The sequence below is a fragment of the Artemia franciscana genome, chromosome 4 (assembly GCF_032884065.1).
Source record: "Artemia franciscana chromosome 4, ASM3288406v1, whole genome shotgun sequence".
Taxonomy (NCBI): Eukaryota; Metazoa; Arthropoda; class Branchiopoda; order Anostraca; family Artemiidae; genus Artemia; species Artemia franciscana.
The window spans coordinates 49,696,568-49,719,849 of NC_088866.1; the positions used below are offsets into that span (position 1 = coordinate 49,696,568).

Sequence of the window (23,282 nt, forward strand, 5' to 3'; positions counted from 1 at the left end):
AAAAAAAATAAAAAAGAAAAAAAACTAAAAAAACTAAAAAAAAGTAAAAACCAAAAAAAAAACTACAAAGAAAAAAGGGGAAAAATACAAAAATTTTATTTCATCATATACCATTTCAAAAACGAATGTATATACAGACCGGGATACAAATGACGACCGGGTCACAGGGAATATAATCCGGGACACCGGGACACAAATGACGACTGGGACACCGGGACACAAGGAATATAAATGACGCCCGCGACACTCAAAGAGAAATCACAGACTGGGACACCAGGACACAACTACAACGGAGACGCCGGGGGGCATGGGGGGATATATAAATGACGACGGCGACACAGGGAATGGTCGATTAGCAATCACCATCAACAAAGCTCAAGGGCAATCATTAGAATCATGAGGTATAGATCTGAATACGGATTGTTTCCCATGGACCATTATATGTTGCATGTTCAAGAGTCGGTAAACCTGACAATCTATTTATATGCACAGACAATGGGACAGCAAAGAATGTTGTATATTCGCAAGTTTTACGTAGTTAAAAGCATATATATATATATATATATATATATATATATATATATATATATATATATATATATATATATATATTCACAGGTGGGACATAGGGACACAACTACAATGGCGCGTAACTAATATGGCGCGTAACGACTTACGCACGCTGGGGGGCTTGGGGGGGTGGGGGCGCGAAGCGCCCCCACCAATTACGTGTTGGGGTGGCGCGAAGCACCACCCCAACAGCTAATATATATATATATATATATATATATATATATATATATATATATATATATATATATATATATATATATATATATATATATATATATATATATATATATATATATATATGTATATATATATATATATATATATATATATATATATATAATATATATATATATATATATAAATGTATGTATATATACATAATATATGTGTGTATAATACATATACACATAATATATATATGTGTGTGTGTGTGTATGTGTTACGTCGAATGTCCACAAATTGGTTAATGTTGACAATCACTGGTGAATGTCCGAAATACCTTTTTTCTCCTTGGATTCAATCAGTGTTGCCATGTCAATTTTTTCAAATTAATGCAAGGTATGATGATCACACATTAGGTTAGATTAGATTAGGTTAGACGAAGTTAGGATGGCTTAGGTTAGCTTAAGTTAGGTTTTTAACCCATTTTTTAAATCTGGAACCAAATTTAGCATAACCTAATCTGACTTAACCTAACCTAAACTAAGATTATCTAACCTAACTTTTACCATGATAGGTACCATAAGACTAAATTTATCATATTTAGTTTCCCTATTGTTGCTAAAAAGAGGGATATATTAACAGGATAAGCTTATTTTGGTGTTACTTGGTTGTTTTACATTTGTTGGTTTTTTTTTTCATAGGCATGTATTTTGGGGGTGATACCTGACACGGGGATGGCATGGATATTCTGTGGTAGCCACAACACTTGACTGGGTAGAGAATTTAATGTGGCGAAACCCTATAGGCAAGTGTATTCTCCTGATGGGCCCTTATGTTGGGTTGTTGCCTCTGAATTAATTGTCTTTATTGTTTCTATTGTTTGGTAAATGACGACTTATACTTATTGACGACATGACTGCCTGTCCATGGATTATTCTTTATGGTTGATTGTGTGTGGCTATGCTGTTTGACCTATGTGATTGTATGGATGAGTAGGGTTAAGGCCTCATTCAAGTGCTGGTCTATATTAATCACTAATTTACGAAAACAGTCTTCCTTTTCTCCTTCTGTCCCTTTTTTTTATGTGTTTGTGCTGTTGCATTGGTGATTTCTCTTTTCATAATATACATATACATATACATATATATATATATATATATATATATATATATATACAACAACAAAAGAGAGAATAATGAGGATTCTGTTGTATCTGTTGTATGTTGTTGTATTATGGAAAGGCAGTGTGGTCTTCGTCATTATTTATATATATATATATATATATATATATATATATATATATATATATATATATATATATATATATATCTTTTCATACCAAAATTTGTGTTTTTTTGCCATAATACAGGAATCCATATGTCAAAAAAGAAAAATTATAAACCAAACAACACTAAAATTTAATGATTTTCAGGAAATAGTACGGCACTCCTTATGCCAAAAAAGAATAATTATCATACAACCAAAGAACAGTATGATTTTACTTTCCTTTTTTTTTTCTTTCACTTCTTGTCTTGCCTTAAATTCTTCAAGAGGAACGGAAATAAAGAAAGCGGATATGAAGAGAGAATGCAAGTTTCCCGAAGTCTAGTAGATAATATATTATGATTTTCACATAATTTCTATCCAATTCCTTACTATACTCTGGCTTGGCAACTGGTTTGCTCCTCTTTCGATAATATTCAGTTATATGATCATAATAGTTAATTTTCAGTTAACATAATAAAAAAAAATCACGATTTCTACCTATTCTTACTTGACTGAATTGAGCATCACTAAATACTGCAAATTAAGAGTCGATCACATGCTCAGACTCTAAAATATAAGAAAATATAATTAATAGACTTATTCAGTCTAGCTTCTAATCTTTTTATTTCAGTTTAACACCGTTTATAATGTTTTTTGGGGGGTCCGACTAGTCTATAGGTTCATGAGCGATGTACAAAATCCAAATTTCAAACATACAAGGTACATGACGCTATAATTGAGCTTTATTTTTGAGCTTATAATTGAGCTGACTTCTTTCTTTATTTTCACGGTTCAATGTGGCGAAACTAACGAATATGTGATACTACCCTAAAAACGTCATAATTTTGAAATACTAAAAAAAAACTTAAAAGCACAGTTTCCCTGAAGAAATAGACTTAAGATAGGAGCACGAGGCAATATATATTCTTATTTAGGTGTCCTTGGCATTTTAATAATACATCAAGCTTATATTTATTTTTCTCTATTATTGATAAATGAATCGAGTTGAATAAATAAACAAACATCGATAAACAATCAAATACATGCTTGTACTTAAAAAAAAATGGCTTAATCAGTTTGGCTTCTAGACACCTTATTTCTGATTGCACTGCTTCAACTGGTTGACCGACTAGCTTATAGATTAATAAGAAATACATAACCTTACATTTCAAAGCTGCAGGGTATATGGCACCGTAACTACCCTTAGCAAGGAAATCCCCTAAAACCAGTTCATCAACTGATGCAACTTCTTTTAATTTATCATCAGTATCAGTGGAAGTTTTTGCTTTCTTTATCATAACATCAAACATCTGTATAGTTTTCTGAAAAAAAAAAAATACAAAGTCATTAGAGTAATAACGTAGCATGGTCCAAAACCAGCACTAATCGTGCTTAATCTAAGCACAAGGAAGGGGTGCGTCTGAGATTGCTCAAAATAACGCACACTCGAAAAAAAAATTTAAACTACTGACCGAAAAATACCCTTAATAGACAAATTTCCATAACATAACAAACCATATGACAATCCCGCTACGTTAAAAGGCAGCATCCTTCACATCCAGCAGGTTTTATTAATAAACTGCAAGTAAAGAGTGGCCCTTGTCAATAAATCTAAAATTAAATAAAACGAATTTTCGGTTACAATATACGTACCAACCAAATCTACTATTTATATTAGTTCTCAGTAAGCTAAATTCGTTAATTTTAGATTTGCCCATCATAAGCTATAAAAAAAAATGAGAATTAGCGCAATTTTAGATAAGGGGGTTCCAAGACAAAAGGTCTTGGAACCCCTTAAAAAATACGATAATACTTGGTAAAATTTCCGCAAGCAAGAAAAAAAAATGTCAAAGATAATATTAGTTAAAGTAAGAAAATAGCCCGAAGGGAGTGGCCCCCTCCCCAAAAAAGCAAGATCCATATTATTTTCCTCATAGCTTCCAATATCTTCATAGAATCTGCCTCGTTTACAAATTAATTGAATAAGATCTCCTTTTCCATTTTTGGAATTAAACTGAAAATTATAATTTTCCATCTTTTCAGTTGAATTTTCCATAAATTCAAGATGACTTTAGAGCTTTGAACTAGAACTTTTATATTAAATAAACAAAGTGCACAGAATATCAACATTTAACAAACGTAGAGAAAGAAGTGGAAGTCAATACGTCTCCTTTATCAGACAGACAAAAACAAGGACTCACTTTTCAAACAGAGAAAAAAAAGCTATATGAACTTGAACTTTTTTGTTGAATATTTTTTATTATTTTTTCAAATATATGATTTATCACACAAAAGAAACAAACAAGAAATACATAATTCTGAAAAAGAAGAGGAGTTGGAAAAAAAGAAAATAAAGAATTATCTATAGATTGATATAACAACCAGTGTCTTTCAAATTAAAATTTAACGATTCTTTGTAATTAAATTGAATTAATGCCAAATTATTTTTTCCTACTAATATCCAAATTTTTGTTATTATCACAAATTTCAATTTGCAATATTTAAAATTGAAGCTTAATTTTCATTCAAAATTGTATGTTTATATGTATGTATAATTGTATGTATGTTATTTGTATGTTTATGTATAAAAAAATAGTTTATTGACACATAAGCAATGTGAGTATTAATAATGAGACTATAGGGATAAAAAGGAGAATGTTTAACGTGGGGATTAATTTAACACAAAAAACTAAAGGACAATAAGAGTTTAATGACCAGTCCACGAAGCAAAAATAAGCCCAAAAGGAATGGCAAAATACACTTATATAACAAAAAAAAAGGATGGCAAGTCCAGATCATAGCTTCTAATCTGCACCACAAAGAGCACATCAAAGCAATTTTAACAAACATTACAAACACACGATCAAGTCAAGAAGCAAAATATGCCCCAAAGTAATAGCAAAGTACACAAATATAATAAAAAAAGATAGCACGTCCAGGCCATACCTCCCAATCGACACCATGAACTGCACATTAAAGCAATTTCATCAAACGTTACAAACACACCCTCTTATCAAGAAGAAAAATATACCCTAAAGGAGCGGCAGAATACACTTATATAATAAAAAAAAATATAGCAAGTCCAGGCCAAAACAAATGTAATTTGCAATATAATTACAAATATAATTTGCAAATATAACCAGCAAATATAATTAGAAGAAGCAAAACAGGTTTCTTAATCTGAAAAAGAAAGAAACAAGAGTGGAGCCCCAACATCAAATGACTCCTCAGCTGTTACAAATTAAAATGGAATAAGTAGTAATGCAATTATTTACACATATATCATGTAATTTTAACAGCCTCTTTTCATTTTGAATTATTTGAAGGTTTTCGTTCATAACTCAAAACAAGGGGTAAATATAGGGATTGAGTACATGAAATGAAACTTGCTTAGAATGGTTTACGTGTGTCACGGGGGGGGTAGCAAAAACAGAACAAACAGGTAAATAAAAAAAATTATACAAAAACACAAAAAGAACAAATCTTAAGATTGCTAAGCTTACAGGACAAGGCATGGAGTCTACCCCTTCCTCTGTCCTCACCCATATATGGACTAAACATGCATCTTTAGTTCCAGTGGGCATTGAGGTGGAACGCTTATGTTCAATAAAGCCAAATTGACAAAAAAAAAACTCCATTCGATCAACCCTGTGTAAAATAATTATTGTAGTATGTTATGCCTGCAACCCTAATTGTCAGATAATTGTCCTGGTTCTCCTCTACATATATACAACTTTCACCTGTACTTTAAACGTATACATTTTAAAATTTAAATATGACCAAGAGGACACCTTGCCTTATTGCATTAAGATTTCTGTTAGACTTATCATAGTAGCTGACTATCTTTTTTCATTGACTTCACTTTCTGGATACTTTCAAATTGAGGATGGTCATTCTTTTGATTGGTTGGCTTCACGTTGACTTCACTTTCTAGATACTTTCAAATTGGGGATGTTCATTCTTTGATTGGTTGGCTTCACGTTGACTTCACTTTCTGGATACTTTCAAATTGAGGATGGTCATTCTTGATTGGTCGGCTTCACGTTGACTTCACTTTCTAGATACTTTCAAATTGGGGATGATCATTCTTTGATTGGTTGGCTTCACTTTCTAGATACTTTCAAATTGAGGATGGTCATTCTATTGATTGGTTGGCTTCACATTGACTTCACTTTCTATATACTTTCAAATTGAGGATGGTCATTCTTTTGATTGGTTGGCTTCACATTGACTTCACTTTCTAGATACTTTCAAATTGAGGATGGTCATTCTTTTGATTGGTTGGCTTCACACTGACTTCACTTTCTATATACTTTCAAATTGAGGATGGTCATTCTTTTGATTGGTTGGCTTCACACTGACTTCACTTTCTAGATACTTTCAAATTGAGGATGGGCATTCTTTTCATTGGTTGGCTTCACATTGACTTCACTTTCTAGATACTTTCGAATTGAGGATGGTCATTCTTTTGATTGGTTGGCTTCACACTGACTTCACTTTCTAGATACTTTCAAATTGAGGATGGTCATTCTTTTGATTGGTTGGCTTCACATTGACTTCACTTTCTAGATACTTTCAAATTGAGGATGGTCATTCTTTTGATTGGTTGGCTTCACACTGACTTCACTTTCTAGATACTTTCAAATTGAGGATGGTCATTCTTTTGATTGGTTGGCTTCACATTGATTTCACTTTCTAGATACTTTCAAATTGAGGATGGTCATTCTTTTGATTGGTTGGCTTCACATTGATTTCACTTTCTAGATACTTTCAAGTTGAGGATGGTCATTCTTTTTATTGGTTGGCTTCACATTGACTTCACTTTCTAGATACTTTCAAATTGAGGATGGTCATTCTTTTGATTGGTTGGCTTCACACTGACTTCACTTTCTAGATACTTTCAAATTGAGGATGGTCATTCTTTTGATTGGTTGGCTTCACATTGATTTCACTTTCTAGATACTTTCAAGTTGAGGATGGTCATTCTTTTTATTGGTTGGCTTCACATTGACTTCACTTTCTAGATACTTTCAAATTGAGGATGGTCATTCTTTTGATTGGTTGGCTTCACACTGACTTCACTTTCTAGATACTTTCAAATTGAGGATGGTCATTCTTTTGATTGGTTGGCTTTATATTGACTTCACTTTCTAGATACTTTCAAAATTGAGGATGGTCATTCTTTTGATTGGTTGGCTTCACATTGACTTCACTTTCTAGATACTTTCAAATTGAGGATGGTCATTCTTTTGATTGGTTGGCTTAACGTTGACTTCACTTTCTGGATACTTTCAAATTGAGGATGGTCATTCTTTTGATTGGTTGGCTTCACGTTGACTTCCCTTTCTAGATACTTTCAATTTGGGGATGTTCATTCTTTGATTGGTTGGCTTCACGTTGACTTCACTTTCTGGATACTTTCAAATTGAGGATGGTCATTCTTGATTGGTCGGCTTCACGTTGACTTCACTTTCTAGATACTTTCAAATTGGGGATGATCATTCTTTGATTGGTTGGCTTCACATTGACTTCACTTTCTAGATACTTTCAAATTGAGGATGGTCATTCTTTTGATTGGTTGGCTTCACATTGACTTCACTTTCTATATACTTTCAAATTGAGGATGGTCATTCTTTTGATTGGTTGGCTTCACATTGACTTCACTTTCTAGATACTTTCAAATTGAGGATGGTCATTCTTTTGATTGGTTGGCTTCACACTGACTTCACTTTCTATATACTTTCAAATTGAGGATGGTCATTCTTTTGATTGGTTGGCTTCACATTGATTTCACTTTCTAGATACTTTCAAATTGAGGATGGGCATTCTTTTCATTGGTTGGCTTCACATTGACTTCACTTTCTAGATACTTTCGAATTGAGGATGGTCATTCTTTTGATTGGTTGGCTTCACACTGACTTCACTTTCTAGATACTTTCAAATTGAGGATGGTCATTCTTTTGATTGGTTGGCTTCATATTGACTTCACTTTCTAGATACTTTCAAATTGAGGATGGTCATTCTTTTGATTGGTTGGCTTCACATTGACTTCACTTTCTAGATACTTTCAAATTGAGGATGGTCATTCTTTTGATTGGTTGGCTTCACACTGACTTCACTTTCTAGATACTTTCAAATTGAGGATGGTCATTCTTTTGATTGGTTGGCTTCACATTGATTTCACTTTCTAGATACTTTCAAATTGAGGATGGTCATTCTTTTGATTGGTTGGCTTCACATTGACTTCACTTTCTAGATACTTTCAAATTGAGGATGGTCATCCTTTTGATTGGTTGGCTTCACATTGACTTCACTTTCTAGATACTTTCAAATTGAGGATGGTCATTCTTTTGATTGGTTGGCTTCACACTGACTTCACTTTCTAGATACTTTCAAATTGAGGATGGTCATTCTTTTGATTGGTTGGCTTCACATTGATTTTACTTTCTAGATACTTTCAAGTTGAGGATGGTCATTCTTTTTATTGGTTGGCTTCACATTGACTTCACTTTCTAGATACTTTCAAATTGAGGATGGTCATTCTTTTGATTGGTTGGCTTCACACTGACTTCACTTTCTAGATACTTTCAAATTGAGGATGGTCATTCTTTTGATTGGTTGGCTTCACATTGATTTCACTTTCTAGATACTTTCAAGTTGAGGATGGTCATTCTTTTTATTGGTTGGCTTCACATTGACTTCACTTTCTAGATACTTTCAAATTGAGGATGGTCATTCTTTTGATTGGTTGGCTTCACACTGACTTCACTTTCTAGATACTTTCAAATTGAGGATGGTCATTCTTTTGATTGGTTGGCTTCACATTGATTTCACTTTCTAGATACTTTCAAGTAGAGGATGGTCATTCTTTTTATTGGTTGGCTTCACATTGACTTCACTTTCTAGATACTTTCAAATTGAGGATGGTCATTCTTTTGATTGGTTGGCTTCACACTGACTTCACTTTCTAGATACTTTAAAATTGAGGATGGTCATTCTTTTGATTGGTTGGCTTTATATTGACTTCACTTTCTAGATACTTTCAAAATTGAGGATGGTCATTCTTTTGATTGGTTGGCTTCACATTGACTTCACTTTCTAGATACTTTCAAATTGAGGATGGTCATTCTTTTGATTGGTTGGCTTCACATTGACTTCACTTTCTATATACTTTCAAATTGAGGATGGTCATTCTTTTGATTGGTTGGCTTCACATTGATTTCACTTTCTAGATACTTTCAAATTGAGGATGGTCATTCTTTTGATTGGTTGGCTTCACATTGACTTCACTTTCTAGATACTTTCAAATTGAGGATGGTCATTCATTTGATTGGTTGGCTTCACATTGACTTCACTTTCTAGAACTTCACTTTCTAGATACTTTCAAATTGAGGATGATCATTCTTTTGATTGGTTGGCTTGACATTGACTTCACTTTCTAGATACTTTCAAATTGAGGATGGTCATTCATTTGATTGGTTGGCTTCACATCGACTTCACTTTCTAGATACTTTCAAATTGATGATGATCATTCTTTTGATTGGTTGGCTTCACATTGACTTCACTTTCTAGATACTTTCAAATTGGGGATGGTCATTCTTTTGATTGGTTGGCTTCACGTTGACTTCACTTTCTAGATACTTTCAAATTGGGGATGTTCATTCTTTGATTGGTTGGCTTCACGTTGACTTCACTTTCTGGATACTTTCAAATTGAGGATGGTCATTCTTGATTGGTCGGCTTCACGTTGACTTCACTTTCTAGATACTTTCAAATTGAGGATGGTCATTCTTTTGATTGGTTGGCTTCACATTGATTTCACTTTCTAGATACTTTCAAATTGAGGATGGTCATTCTTTTGATTGGTTGGCTTCACATTGACTTCACTTTCTAGATACTTTCAAATTGAGGATGGTCATCCTTTTGATTGGTTGGCTTCACATTGACTTCACTTTCTAGATACTTTCAAATTGAGGATGGTCATTCTTTTGATTGGTTGGCTTCACACTGACTTCACTTTCTAGATACTTTCAAATTGAGGATGGTCATTCTTTTGATTGGTTGGCTTCACATTGATTTCACTTTCTAGATACTTTCAAGTTGAGGATGGTCATTCTTTTTATTGGTTGGCTTCACATTGACTTCACTTTCTAGATACTTTCAAATTGAGGATGGTCATTCTTTTGATTGGTTGGCTTCACACTGACTTCACTTTCTAGATACTTTCAAATTGAGGATGGTCATTCTTTTGATTGGTTGGCTTCACATTGATTTCACTTTCTAGATACTTTCAAGTTGAGGATGGTCATTCTTTTTATTGGTTGGCTTCACATTGACTTCACTTTCTAGATACTTTCAAATTGAGGATGGTCATTCTTTTGATTGGTTGGCTTCACACTGACTTCACTTTCTAGATACTTTCAAATTGAGGATGGTCATTCTTTTGATTGGTTGGCTTCACATTGATTTCACTTTCTAGATACTTTCAAGTTGAGGATGGTCATTCTTTTTATTGGTTGGCTTCACATTGACTTCACTTTCTAGATACTTTCAAATTGAGGATGGTCATTCTTTTGATTGGTTGGCTTCACACTGACTTCACTTTCTAGATACTTTAAAATTGAGGATGGTCATTCTTTTGATTGGTTGGCTTTATATTGACTTCACTTTCTAGATACTTTCAAAATTGAGGATGGTCATTCTTTTGATTGGTTGGCTTCACATTGACTTCACTTTCTAGATACTTTCAAATTGAGGATGGTCATTCTTTTGATTGGTTGGCTTCACACTGACTTCACTTTCTATATACTTTCAAATTGAGGATGGTCATTCTTTTGATTGGTTGGCTTCACATTGATTTCACTTTCTAGATACTTTCAAATTGAGGATGGTCATTCTTTTGATTGGTTGGCTTCACATTGACTTCAGTTTCTAGATACTTTCAAATTGAGGATGGTCATTCATTTGATTGGTTGGCTTCACATTGACTTCACTTTCTAGATACTTTCAAATTGATGATGATCATTCTTATGATTGGTTGGATTCACATTGACTTCACTTTCTAGATACTTTCAAATTGAGGATGATCATTCTTTTGATTGGTTGGCTTGACATTGACTTCACTTTCTAGATACTTTCAAATTGAGGATGGTCATTCATTTGATTGGTTGGCTTCACATCGACTTCACTTTCTAGATACTTTCAAATTGATGATGATCATTCTTTTGATTGGTTGGCTTCACATTGACTTCACTTTCTAGATACTTTCAAATTGAGGATGATCATTCTTTTGATTGGTTGGCTTGACATTGACTTCACTTTCTAGATACTTTCAAATTGAGGATGGTCATCCTTTTGATTGGTTGGCGTTCCCACTGGCCCACGTGAGAAGTGACTACTTTTTATATGTATATATGTTTTACAGTTAGTTCATCAAAGTCAATATTCAAGTGAGTTAGTTAAAATTTTGTGTTGGTCTGACACTTTGGTTAATAAAAGTAAGCTATATTTTCTAAGCCCATTTTTGATTATTAAACCAGTTAGGGAAAACAAAGAGAATTCTTGGCGAGTTCTTATTATATGTTGATGAATATGACCTATATTTATACCTCTGTGGTACACACATATATCTCCCTCCCTCCTCAGACATATAATAGAGTGTAATAAACTTACCCTGACATTCTGAGCAGAAACTTCACACGCCTGCTGTTTGGATACCATTCCGTGTTCAAGAGCCCATTCCTGGTCAGACGAAAAATATATACCCGTTAAACTCAAAAGAAACAATGGACCCCGACGAAAGCTGGCAAATCTGCTTGACTTGTATGCCTGGCTTGCAGGAGACGAGACAAACTTCAAGAAATTTTCTTTTGTAAAAAAAGGCTTGATCAAGTATCTTCTTGCTTGAGTTTCAACAACGGTAGTGCTTGAATGAATAGTTACATTTTTCACTTTGCCCAGAAAATTGAGTCGAGTTTTAATTGACTGAAAAAACTTCCAGCCAAAGTTGAGGATCAAAGTTGACTTGGCAACTCCTGGAGCATGACAGTCCCAGCGTCCAGACAGCACAAAAAGCCGAGTGGAGCTGGGTTTAAAGATAGACTGAATTGGAGCCAGCTCAAATCTATAAAAGAGAACAAATATTTTAAAAATAAACAAACAAGAACAGAGATAAATGCGCAAATCGCGCAGCAATGATTAACCTCATTGCATTCGGGCTTTCTATAACCCGAATGCCATCGGGCATTCGATAAGCAGCAATTATCGGGTATTGCTGCTTGTGTACAAGTGTTATGTAAGTCCTCTGTTTGAATGCACATCCCCAGTATGGGGACCTCAAGTGCATAAAATCGACTACCTCAATGGTAAACCTGAAACAGTCCAAGAAAGGGCCTTAAAAATGATCCTATGAACAAAGTATGTCACTTACGAATCTGCCCTCGCACCTCTACAAATCCCAACCCTTAAAGAACACAAATATCATCGAATGTGTAAACTTGAACACTATGCTTTTGAGTCATAAAAATCATTCCCTATTAACCTCCACTGCTGCAGTCAACACAAACACACGACACAAGAACATTCTTGAACCAGAGCAGAGCAGGACAGATTATTTCACTAATTCATAGGTTCCCTTTTTTTTACTAATGTGATAAATTATACTTAGTGTTTCCTATGGAACAAAAGGTGGCAAAAATTAGTCGCAGGAGTAGCCATAACTATGATAGCTATTTCTATTAAACTAATCATGAATGCTAAGGTAAATGAAACCCCAGAATAAATCTCAATAAGACAATAAACACAATGCCAAAAAAGGAACATTAAAAAATTAATTTTATATTTTTGTACTTGGATGACAAAAACATTATTCTTTTGATTAAAACATTTGATTGCAAGAATAAAAATTGAGTGATTAACTAAATCCATTAATTCAATTATGTAAAATTAAATTGCTTCAACAATACTCAACACCATTACATTGATTATTAGCCAAAATCAAAGATGTATTTTACACTAAAAAAAAAAAAAAAAAAAAAAAAAAAAAAAAAAAAAAAAAAAAAAAAAAAAAAACGTTCAACCGTTCGTAAGTTAAAAACTTCATTTTTTCTATTTTTCCGAATTAACCGGCCCCCCACTCTCCCCCCCAGATGGTCAAATCGGGAAAAAGACTATTTCTAATTTAATCTGGTCCGGTCCCTGATATGCCTGCCAAACTTCATCATCCTAGCTTACCTGGAAGTGCCTAAAGTAGCAAAACCGGGACCGACAGAGCGACAGACAGACTGACAGAATTTGCAATTGCTATATGTCACTTGGTTAATACCAAGTGCCATAAAAAGGGAAAGAAATTGCCAATAAATTTTTAGTAAAATCTGAGTCTTAGAAAACATCTCAACCTCTAAAAACTCTAGAGATCTATGAAAAAGATGGCATAAAGCTATGACTATGCAGGTAACATAACTATTGCTCAACAAGTTGTCCAGGCATGCAGTATCAGCCAAACTTGAAAGTGAAGTAGGCTACATTTGGTTCACACCTTATATGACACAACCCTCGTTTCTGTCTTGAAAGTTAAGCACTCAGCGCTTATAATAAAATAAAGACAATAAAATAAGCACAAAGAAACCACATAAACAAAAGAAAACAGTAAACACAAAGAAAACATTGATAGTACAAAAGAAAAGAAAACAGCACTAAAATAGAAACATGAAAATACTTCTACTTGAATAAACAACTTCTAGGAAAATTTATCAATAAACAGCAGTAAAACAGTATACCAACTATACCTTTCTTAAACAACAACAAATTTTCAGTGAGAACAAGGTCATTTGACAAGGGTCTATAACTGGTGGACTCTAGTAACATGTATATTACAGTAAGTATTAATACGGTCAGATCAATTTCATCTGAAATCTAAGCTTGGCAGCTCTAGTGCCTCCATCCATCTCTTATATGGTAAATGCTTAAGGTGTGGGACAAACTTAGTTGGATGTCTTTCTAGTTTTTAAAACCAGAAATCTATCTGACTCATGCAATGGGTACCACGCTGCAGAAATTTAATCCACCAATGGCTTAATAAGAGTCTTGTAAATCATCTTAAAATTTCTATCATTAAATTTCTTGAATGTTCTTTTTAACGTGTGAAGTCAATAATTGACATTTCTAGATACAATTGCTGAATGTTTATCAAACTTCAATAACCTATCAAAATGGACTCAAATCTTGAACAATATCTAACAAAAAATTTCAAATTTTCAATAACATAGTTGTACCCAGGGTGACCTTCACTTAGGAAATGAATACCGCCTAAATTATTAACATTCAAATAGAGCTCTCATGTGACCACTCCAGAAGCATATCAACGTCTTTTTGTAGAAGCAATGAGTTTGCATCACTTTCAACTTTTCTTTAAAGTTTACAATTGTCTGCAAAAAGTTTAATAGTGTAGTTTTTAATTACAAGAGGCAAATCATTTGTGCATTTTTGCTGGAATTTTTCTTACACCTAGTAGTACTGAATTGTTTGTGTATGAGGAACTAAACATTCTGTGCTGAATTTCTACCCAAGTCATTTCTTTTTGAATAAGCATTCTATTGGCTTTAGGCCAGAGGATAACCTCAAGCAAGCATCCTAGAGTGTTCATGAAATTGTATAAGGCACTGGTTCAACCATACTTGAAGCTGGAATGTCTGGCATAACCCCTTTTTTTAAAGACAAGAGTCCTGCTAAAAGAACAGCAAAGGACACTTCAGATAACCAGTGGATTGCAGCAAACAAATTATGAAGAATGTCTACAGCAGCTTAAACTTCCAACACTAACATAGAGAAGAAAACAAGGAGATATGATTCTTGCCCATAAAGTTGTATATTAAAAATACCCTTCGTGTTGTCTTTGCCGGCCCCTGGCATCTTATGACTAAAGGACACTCAGAACAACATTATTCCACTAGAAAAGAAGCCCCAGCTTCAGCCAGAGTTGCCAACCTATGGAATCAGGTTTTAGAAAACAGAGTATCTGCTGAATCAACTCAAATATTTAAGTGTCAAATTGACAAAGATTGGCTACGTAAAGAGTTTATGTTCAACTGGGAAGTAGTAGAATCTTCAACCAGGAAGTAATGAGCAGCAACACAAGAAAAGTATTCCTATAAATATCACCATGGAGCATAACAGATTAAAATCCTTACTTTACTCCAAGCTGCAATTCAAAATAACTAAGAAATCAATTGGTAAATACACATTTTAAGGCAGAAATCAGACAGCCTAGGATAAAACATTAAATTCTTCGGTCAATGTTCTTTCTAAATATCATAGTAATTCACAATTGTATCTTAAAGTAATTTTTTTTTTCTTAGATAAGCTTAATTTAGAATTACAAACTAAATGTCAGTGAGAAATAAAACATGCAAATACTTACCAAAATACTGTCCTTCTAACTTGATGTATGTATTCTGATGTCTTAGTCAACTCCTTTTAGGCTTCCTGGACCTCTTGTAGACAGGTGGTCAATGTAAATTTAGTGCTTTCATCATCCCCCAGGGATCCAAATTTGACATCAAGTAATTGTGACTACTCTAAGCACCTTGCCAGGCCTGCAGTAGAATATTGCCTAAGTTGTTGCTGTATACCTATTTGTGATTCACTTTCCTTTATTTTCTTTTTCCAAGGCATTCTTTTTCTTTTTCCTTTCCCAAGGCACTGAAGTGACCTCATTGCCTTGGAAAAGATTATAAAATTCTTCTTGAAAAACAGCAGACTTATGTGACTTTGAGTTTTCAAGTGACAGCAGTGGTTTGACTAGGTTCAGTTTCCTGCTTGTGCTGAGCCCAACGATTAGTATTGGGGCACCCTTTACTATTTAGATGTTTGTATAAGTGCAAGATAGGTTTCAGATTCCAAGCATCTCAATCGACCAACAAAGCTGGTAAAGATCTATAGTCTTAAATATAATGAGCTGCAGCATAAGGGTGTTAAAATTCTTGTCAGACATTATGGCTACCTGTGTACCAGTATCAGTTAACTTAATTTCACATAAGCTTGGTCATATCATTCCAACATTTAAGAAAGGTAGAAAGAACCTTGCTGAGAATTACCGACCTATTAGCATGTCATCAGCAGTTATTATGATTCTTGAAAGAATAATCAATTCTGCAGTTATTAGACATTTTCAAGCAAATAATCTCTTGCACAGCTCGCAGTATGGTTTTTGTTCAGGAAGAGAAAATACAACTCACGAATACAACAAGAGGCTTTTGTTCAGCAGGGGTGCCTGCTGACGTGATTCTGCTTGACTTTTCTAAAGCTTTTGACAAAGTTTGTCATGAGCTTTATTGGACTAGCCTTGTCCTGTTAAAATCATGCCCTTCTACAAAACAATCTTGGACTGCCTGATCCATGGGCTGAGGCTTGGCTTCTTAAATTTAATGTTGTCAAGTCCCATGTCATTCACTTTTGCAAAATAACTCTGGTTGCTCTTATTTTTTCTTAGGTCACCCACTTTTACCAGTAAATATTGAGCAAGATCTTGGAATCACTATTGGTGATGAATTAACATTCAGCACTCATGCTAAGAAGCCTGCAGCTGGGGCTAGTTCCACCATAGGGGTGGTTAAGACCACTCTTTCCACTCATCCCCCTAAAGTTATTAGTCTTCTATATAAGGGACTTGTGCATCCTAAACTTGAAGTTGGAATGTCTCTAGCCTCCCCATATTTTAAAAAAGAAAAGGAAATTGTTGGAAGATGGGCAGAGACATACCACCAAAGCAAGATCCTGCATGCAGAAACTTTCCTACCCTGCAAGACTAGCAAAGCTGAAACTCCCAACGTTTGTATACAGGAGAAATAGAGGCAATGCCATTTTAACAAATGAGTCACTGAAGGCTAATTCACTCCCATCATTATTTCCCACTGTTGGTCCTAACTGAAGAACTAGAGGTCATCAGTTGAAACTTGTTAAGCAGTCCATTCTATCCAGCGTCTATACTCAATCCTTTTCCTCAAGAATCTTCAACAGTTGGAAATAACTCTCTGAAGAGACCATGCAGAAGTTAATGTTGAATCTGTGGACATCTTCAAATAAAGACTGGATGCTGAGTGGTTGTCCAGGGAGTGTAAACAACTGGGAAGCTGTGGATCAGCAAAGTGCACCTGATTGCTAAAGAATCCTGAATAAAACTCAAATTGTCAACTCTGGAGCTCTACAAGGAGAAATCCTTAGATTGCTCTAAGCTGCAATTTACCAAAATATAAACTAATACATATTTTTACATTTGTATGAAGCATCACAAGAATGAAAACACTTCGCTTCCCAGACCATATGTGTCTTGTGAACTGCCAGGGATCAAGGACAGGTATGGAGTCTGATATTTTAGTCTAGGCATTTTGGAATTGATATGCACTCTCTAAAATATATTAGATTTATTGTTGATGGTGAATCTAGCACCCATACAGAGCTTACAGCCAAAGTACAGTATGGTAGATATTTCATGTTCACCATATTAATGACATTTACTATCTCAATGAAAAGGTCATCCTCTTTGCTCTGACAAGCTGCTTAGTTTATGAAGGTTCCTGCTTTTTTTGCAAAATGATTCAGCTTATCACAATTGCTCCATAACTTTCCTCTTGCAGGGTATTTGTGCAAAGATGACTATTCACCAATAAAGAAATAGCAAGGTTAAACTTGGGAGCATTGGTTTGTCTTCTTGCCCTTTCGAATGAATCTATATCTTGTTTTGTGTGTGTATCCTGGCTCAAATCAGGCTGTATCATGGTTCTAAGCTGAACTTAGGTTTCTATGTGCCCTTGCAATTGTTACTACTTCTGACAGGTTCAGAGTTGAAACTGCTTGCAGGAGCTTTTCTCTAACTTTTGCTGAAGATATGTCACATACCAGTCTGTATTTTAACATTTCCTCTTTCAGAGCAGTTGTTGAATATTCACATTTTTGAGAAGACAACTTTAAGTCTGTAGCATATTGATCGATTGTTTTGTTATTACATTGGTCTCTCTTACAAAAGATGTACCGTAAGAATACATATCCATCCTAATTATCTCTTTTCTCATCAGATCTTGCATAGGTACTGACTATATCTCTCCCTTTCTCTCCTAGCCATATTAGCAAGAATACAAATTGTATTTTTTTTTTTTTACTCAGAGGGCATTGGAACAAGAGATTTGTATGTGTTTTGAATCTTGGCCATGCCTCCTTCAGGTTGTCACTTGACCAATCCATCACATGGTAGGCTAATGTATGCTGGCTTTTATGTTTGATGCCCTGTCAAATTTTTCTAGCATTGCAAGATCTTTATTCAATAATAGTAGAAATCCAAGTCCATTAGAATAAAAAGGTAATCTAGAATATTAAACAAATTATCCATGCCATGTGTCAAGTATACCCTGGTGTTTCAGGTATATGGACACCTTAAATGCTTTCGATAGATAATTTACAATAAGAATCTGGTAAGAGCTACAAATTCATCAAGCATTACTCAAATAAAGCCAATACAAAGAAGTTTGTATAATCGGTTGGGGAAAAATGAGTCCCACAAAAAAGTTATTCATAATCCTATAAAAAAGTGTTTATAATACGCTAGTCTCCTCTACAGGGCTGCCATGTATGGGTTGAGATGCCCCCTCCAATGTTTTCAGCCACTTAGTAAAAAAATGAGTTGGTAAAATTGTGGCATGAAGCACCATGATTTTCTAATGCCATGAAACTTTTTTTCCATTAAACAGAAACCAGGAAAATACTAACATTTACTCTACAGAAATCTTGAACTTGGTCAGTAAACACAGCAGTATTACTGACTTCTGCCATGATTTTATGGATGGTCCAATAATTTTACATTTGGTTAAATATAGAGACTGATATTAAAGATGAGCTGAAACTTGACAAATTACTGAGAGTTTGGCTGCCTTCCAAACCAAGACATTTGAATTTTTAACTGAGGGTGAATAGTTGTATTTTCTTCTTTTTTTTGTTTAATCTCTGTATTTTGATTAAAATTTGCCAATTTTTTACTTCTGACATCACTTCTGCCAGTTGATAACCCCCGCGCCAAACATTTTGGCTAGTAGCACCCCTGCTCCTCTAAAGTATCCAGAGAAGTATAGCAATGCCTGTTTTTGCTAGAAACTCATGAACAATGAGTGCAGTGTGACTTGGTGCATTAATCTTGCTAATCAAATCAAATTTTAGGCCACTATATTTTTATGTTCTTGAGGGGAGGAGCCATTTAGACCTATATATGCAGGTATAAATTTTTTAATGTAATCTAATTTTGTGTACACTTTCCCCATGCATAAGTCCTCAAATATAATTTGGTGAGCAATGGTTTTCAGCAGCACAATACTCATGTCAGCTAACATCTGAGATTGATCACTATTGAAAAGCAGAGCCATTCTAAGGGTTGTTAATACCTGATAAAAAATGTATTATAGCTTTGCCCCCCTCCCCCTTTCCAAACTCAAATTTAAGCAAAAAAAGTCAAATCACAATGAAAAATCTCGTAAAAGTGGGGAATCCCCAGTTACAGTGCTCCTTCCCACTGATTTGTGGAACCTAGGGTAGCTGAAATTGTTGTTCCTCCTTTATGAATGGCTCTTTTTAAAAGTTTCAGCAAATTTTCTACTACATTATATGTTTTGATTACTAAAGGTTGTCCTGAACATTTATCATTGTCAACAGACTCCCTCCCTATCTAGAACCTCATCTTTATGTTAAAATAGTGGCCATGGCATATTGGGCCCTAGCATATTATATGTTTTGATAACTAAAGGTTGTCCTGAACATTTATTATTGTCATTAGACTCCCTCCCTATTTAGAACCTCCTCTTTATGTCAAAATAGTGGCCCTGGCATATTGGGCCATCCCCATAGACTTGCTGAAGCAAATTTAGCAAAGAGCTCCTGACTCAACCACAGTCCACAAGTGACAGAGCAGAATTAATTTCTTTTGCTGAACCCTCTCACTAATATTGTTGTTGTTATTTAGGTGACATTTGGGTAAATCAGCCACTCATATACATGCAATCCTCTATAAAAACTTCAGCTTATGAAGTCACATCACTTTGAGAAACACACATATAAAATTTTGGTGCAGGCCATGTCAACACTTAAGATATCTTGGGAGAGTAGGCCTATTAGGACATTGTACATAGTGTTCTTGCTTAAATCACTGGCACTAGTAGCCTATGAATCTCACATCTCTATCATGCTATTATTGCTTAAAATATGTGAGAAAAGAAACATACTCAGATTTAAATAAGGCTAAAATACCAGAAAAAAATAAATAAATAAAATGGACAATACAGTAAAAATAGAGGTTAATACAGTTACTACAATTGAAATATCTATAAAAGGAAACATAAATACAAAACAAAAAGGTCAACACGATGAATATAAAAGTCAATACAATATAACTTTAAGAAAATCAGAGTGTTATGCAGATTACAGCTCTTTATTTATTTATTAATACCAAATACAGTAAGCTTTCAAGCTTGTCACACTTAACATAATAAAAAGAAGTTATGACAATGCTGACAACATCATACACACATACAAATCTATGAAGAATAACAACTACAACAAGCACTAACAAATAATACTATAAATGATTTAAAAATGATTTACTGTGAAAATGTGTTTCTGCAATTTTGTTAGAAATATATTTATATCATCTATTAGAAATGTTTCAGGTGGAAGGTCATTCCATGGCTTCCACACCCTGCTGTAAAATGAATATTGGCCTATTTTCCTTTTTGAAAGTGAGGGGTGCAATTTATGTGGGTGATAACAGGTCCTGTTAGTGTCATTAAATGTGAAGAACTGTGATGTACTTATATCATCAACGCCTTTGATTATACAGAATGTGTTAATAATGTCTGCCCTATCCCTTTGGAATTTAAGACTCGGCAATCCTAGCCTCTGCAGTCTATTTTCATACAGCAAATGTTTCAAATATGGTACAAGCTTAGTTGCTCTTTGCTGTGTTTTTTCAACCCTTGCTCTGTCTTTTTTATTCAATGGATACCATACTGATGAGTTGTTTTCGAGTATAGGTCAAACTGCTGATTTATAAATGGCAACGAATCAACAGAGATTAAACTTACAGAAATTGTGTCTGAGACATAATAACTGATAGTTTGCCTTAGGAGTTACTTCAGAGACATGCCTGTCAAACCTAAGACTAGAATCAAAATGAACACCAAGGTCACAGACATTTTCAACAGGTAAAATTGAATGTCCAGCAAGATGGTAATGGTAACTTTGATCTACTTTGCAAAAGTAATGGATGACCCTACACTTATTTTCGTTGACAAACAAGGAGTTGACAGTACTCCAAATTTGCACTGCATCCAAGTCTTTTTGAAGCAATAAAGCTTCATCTGAATTTGTCAAGGAGCAGTAAAGCTTTACATCATCTGCAAACATTTTAACTGTGGAATGGTGGACACAAGAGGCAAGTCATTGATGAAAAGGCAGAAAAGTACCAGACCAAGGCAACTACCTCGTGGAATGCCACTTAAAACCATCTCAGCAGAGGACAAAGCATCACCTACAATCACTTACTGCGTCCTGCCTGTTAAATAATCACCAATCTAATTCAACGTTCTGGCACCAATGTGATATACCTCACACTTTTGAAGTAAAAGCAGAATGGAGATTTTATCAAAAGCCTTAGAAAAATATATATAAATGCAATCAAACATAAGACCTTCATCTCTTCAGTCTCTGACCTGTTAAGACATATTAAGACCTTTCAATTAAGTAAGGCTCACAAGTGCAAGTGTAAGGCTCACCTGTATTGCAAGACTAAATGACGAAATCAAAACAATTTTGTCCTGAATGCAGATTACGTGTTACTTCAAATGCAGTCAAATGTGTTAATTGCAGTTCTTGCTCCATGCAGTGGCTGAAAAGTGTGCTAGGATAGAAATAACTAGTTGGAATAACTCCTGGATGTGCCTAGATTGCTCTACTAAGTCTAAGGTAAATTGTACTTCTTCTCCAGTGCTTTCTATCCCCCCATCCGTAACTTCTCGGAAACCCCGTACCCCTGTTGAAAGAAGAAGGATTCTTAGCATTCTAAGTGATCTCAGCAGCCCTAAACATTTTCCAGACACTCCGCTCAGCCAGTTTCCTCTATTGACTGAAGAACAAACCGTTTCTAACAAGACTGGTACTATTTTGTGCGATCCTACAATTTCCCTTGTCCCTCCCCAGCGCTGAGGCTGTTCTGAAGGGAAAACAAATGCATTTTGCCAAACAATTGACTGTAGCATTGATAAATCAGTTCAAACGGACACTGTCCCTACACCCCCATCTTACAACTAGAAATTACCAAAATCTTGGTCTTACAAGAAAAGTTAATGGATGCATTAACTTTCATCTCCAATTTTTTGACAATTCACCAAAGCGATCTTGCAAATCAACCTACATATAATTACATTTTGAATGAGGTTAATAACACTTTCATCTCTGACCATAAAAAAAGTCCAATGTCCAAAAACCCAATGAATATTGATGAAGAACTTAAGAGGATTAAATCCAGTGATACCTGTCACAACAAGTGACATAAATCCGGAAATTTTCATTGACCTCAGTCCACCCTTGATAAAGCCTAATTATAATGGTAACCTTGATCACCACATTACAGATGCCCAAAAACGTGCAGACATTAACAAGGTGAATAGCCTGCATAATAAGACTGTCTCTTCTGCTAACAAACGAAAATGTGCTAATATAATCTTGGCAGGTTCTTGCCAATTAGGAGACAATTGTGTATTTGAAAACATTTTTTCTTCCACCAAGCTCCAGCAAAAAAGTGTTATCGAAAATAGAGTTAAGGCAAATTACACTAAAAAAAATGAGCTCAGTGATTTTCAACCAAGTTCCAGAAAAAAAGCTCCAACAAAAAAAAATGTGTTATGCAACCATTTTAATCATAATCTTTGTAAATTTAGTAAGCGGTGCAAATTTTTACATATATGTTGTAATTTTATTTCAGGTAGTTGTGGTTCCATTAAGTGCAGTTTTGACCATGTGAAGCATTGTCCAGTTTTAGCTTGTAATAACAAGTATTGTAGTTTTGCCCATGCACCATCAGTAGCTGATGTTAATTTTCCTCCCTGGGGCCCTGTTCCAGTGTCCCTGTCCAAAGATAAAAATTGTAAGAGACACTCATCTCCCTTCCGCTGTCCTTTTTTAGTACACCACGCCCAAGCAAAAATCTCTCATCAAAGTTCATCAGGCACAGGTCAAAAATTGACAAACCC

The 23,282-nt window shown here is 34.6% G+C and overlaps 1 protein-coding gene across 1 annotated transcript in view; it reads right to left on the minus strand.

Annotated features, from left to right (window-relative positions):
* The window catches only part of LOC136026540 (serine/threonine-protein kinase Pink1, mitochondrial-like), a 60,307-nt gene that overhangs the window by 30,702 nt on the left and 6,323 nt on the right, over positions 1–23,282 (minus strand). The window contains exons 2-3 of the mRNA XM_065703222.1: positions 11,674–12,124; positions 3,167–3,323 (exon numbers count right to left, since the gene is read on the minus strand). Coding sequence (XP_065559294.1) covers positions 3,167–3,323; positions 11,674–11,721 — 205 coding nt within the window. The 5' untranslated portion in view covers positions 11,722–12,124. The remainder of the gene's footprint in view (positions 1–3,166; positions 3,324–11,673; positions 12,125–23,282) is intronic.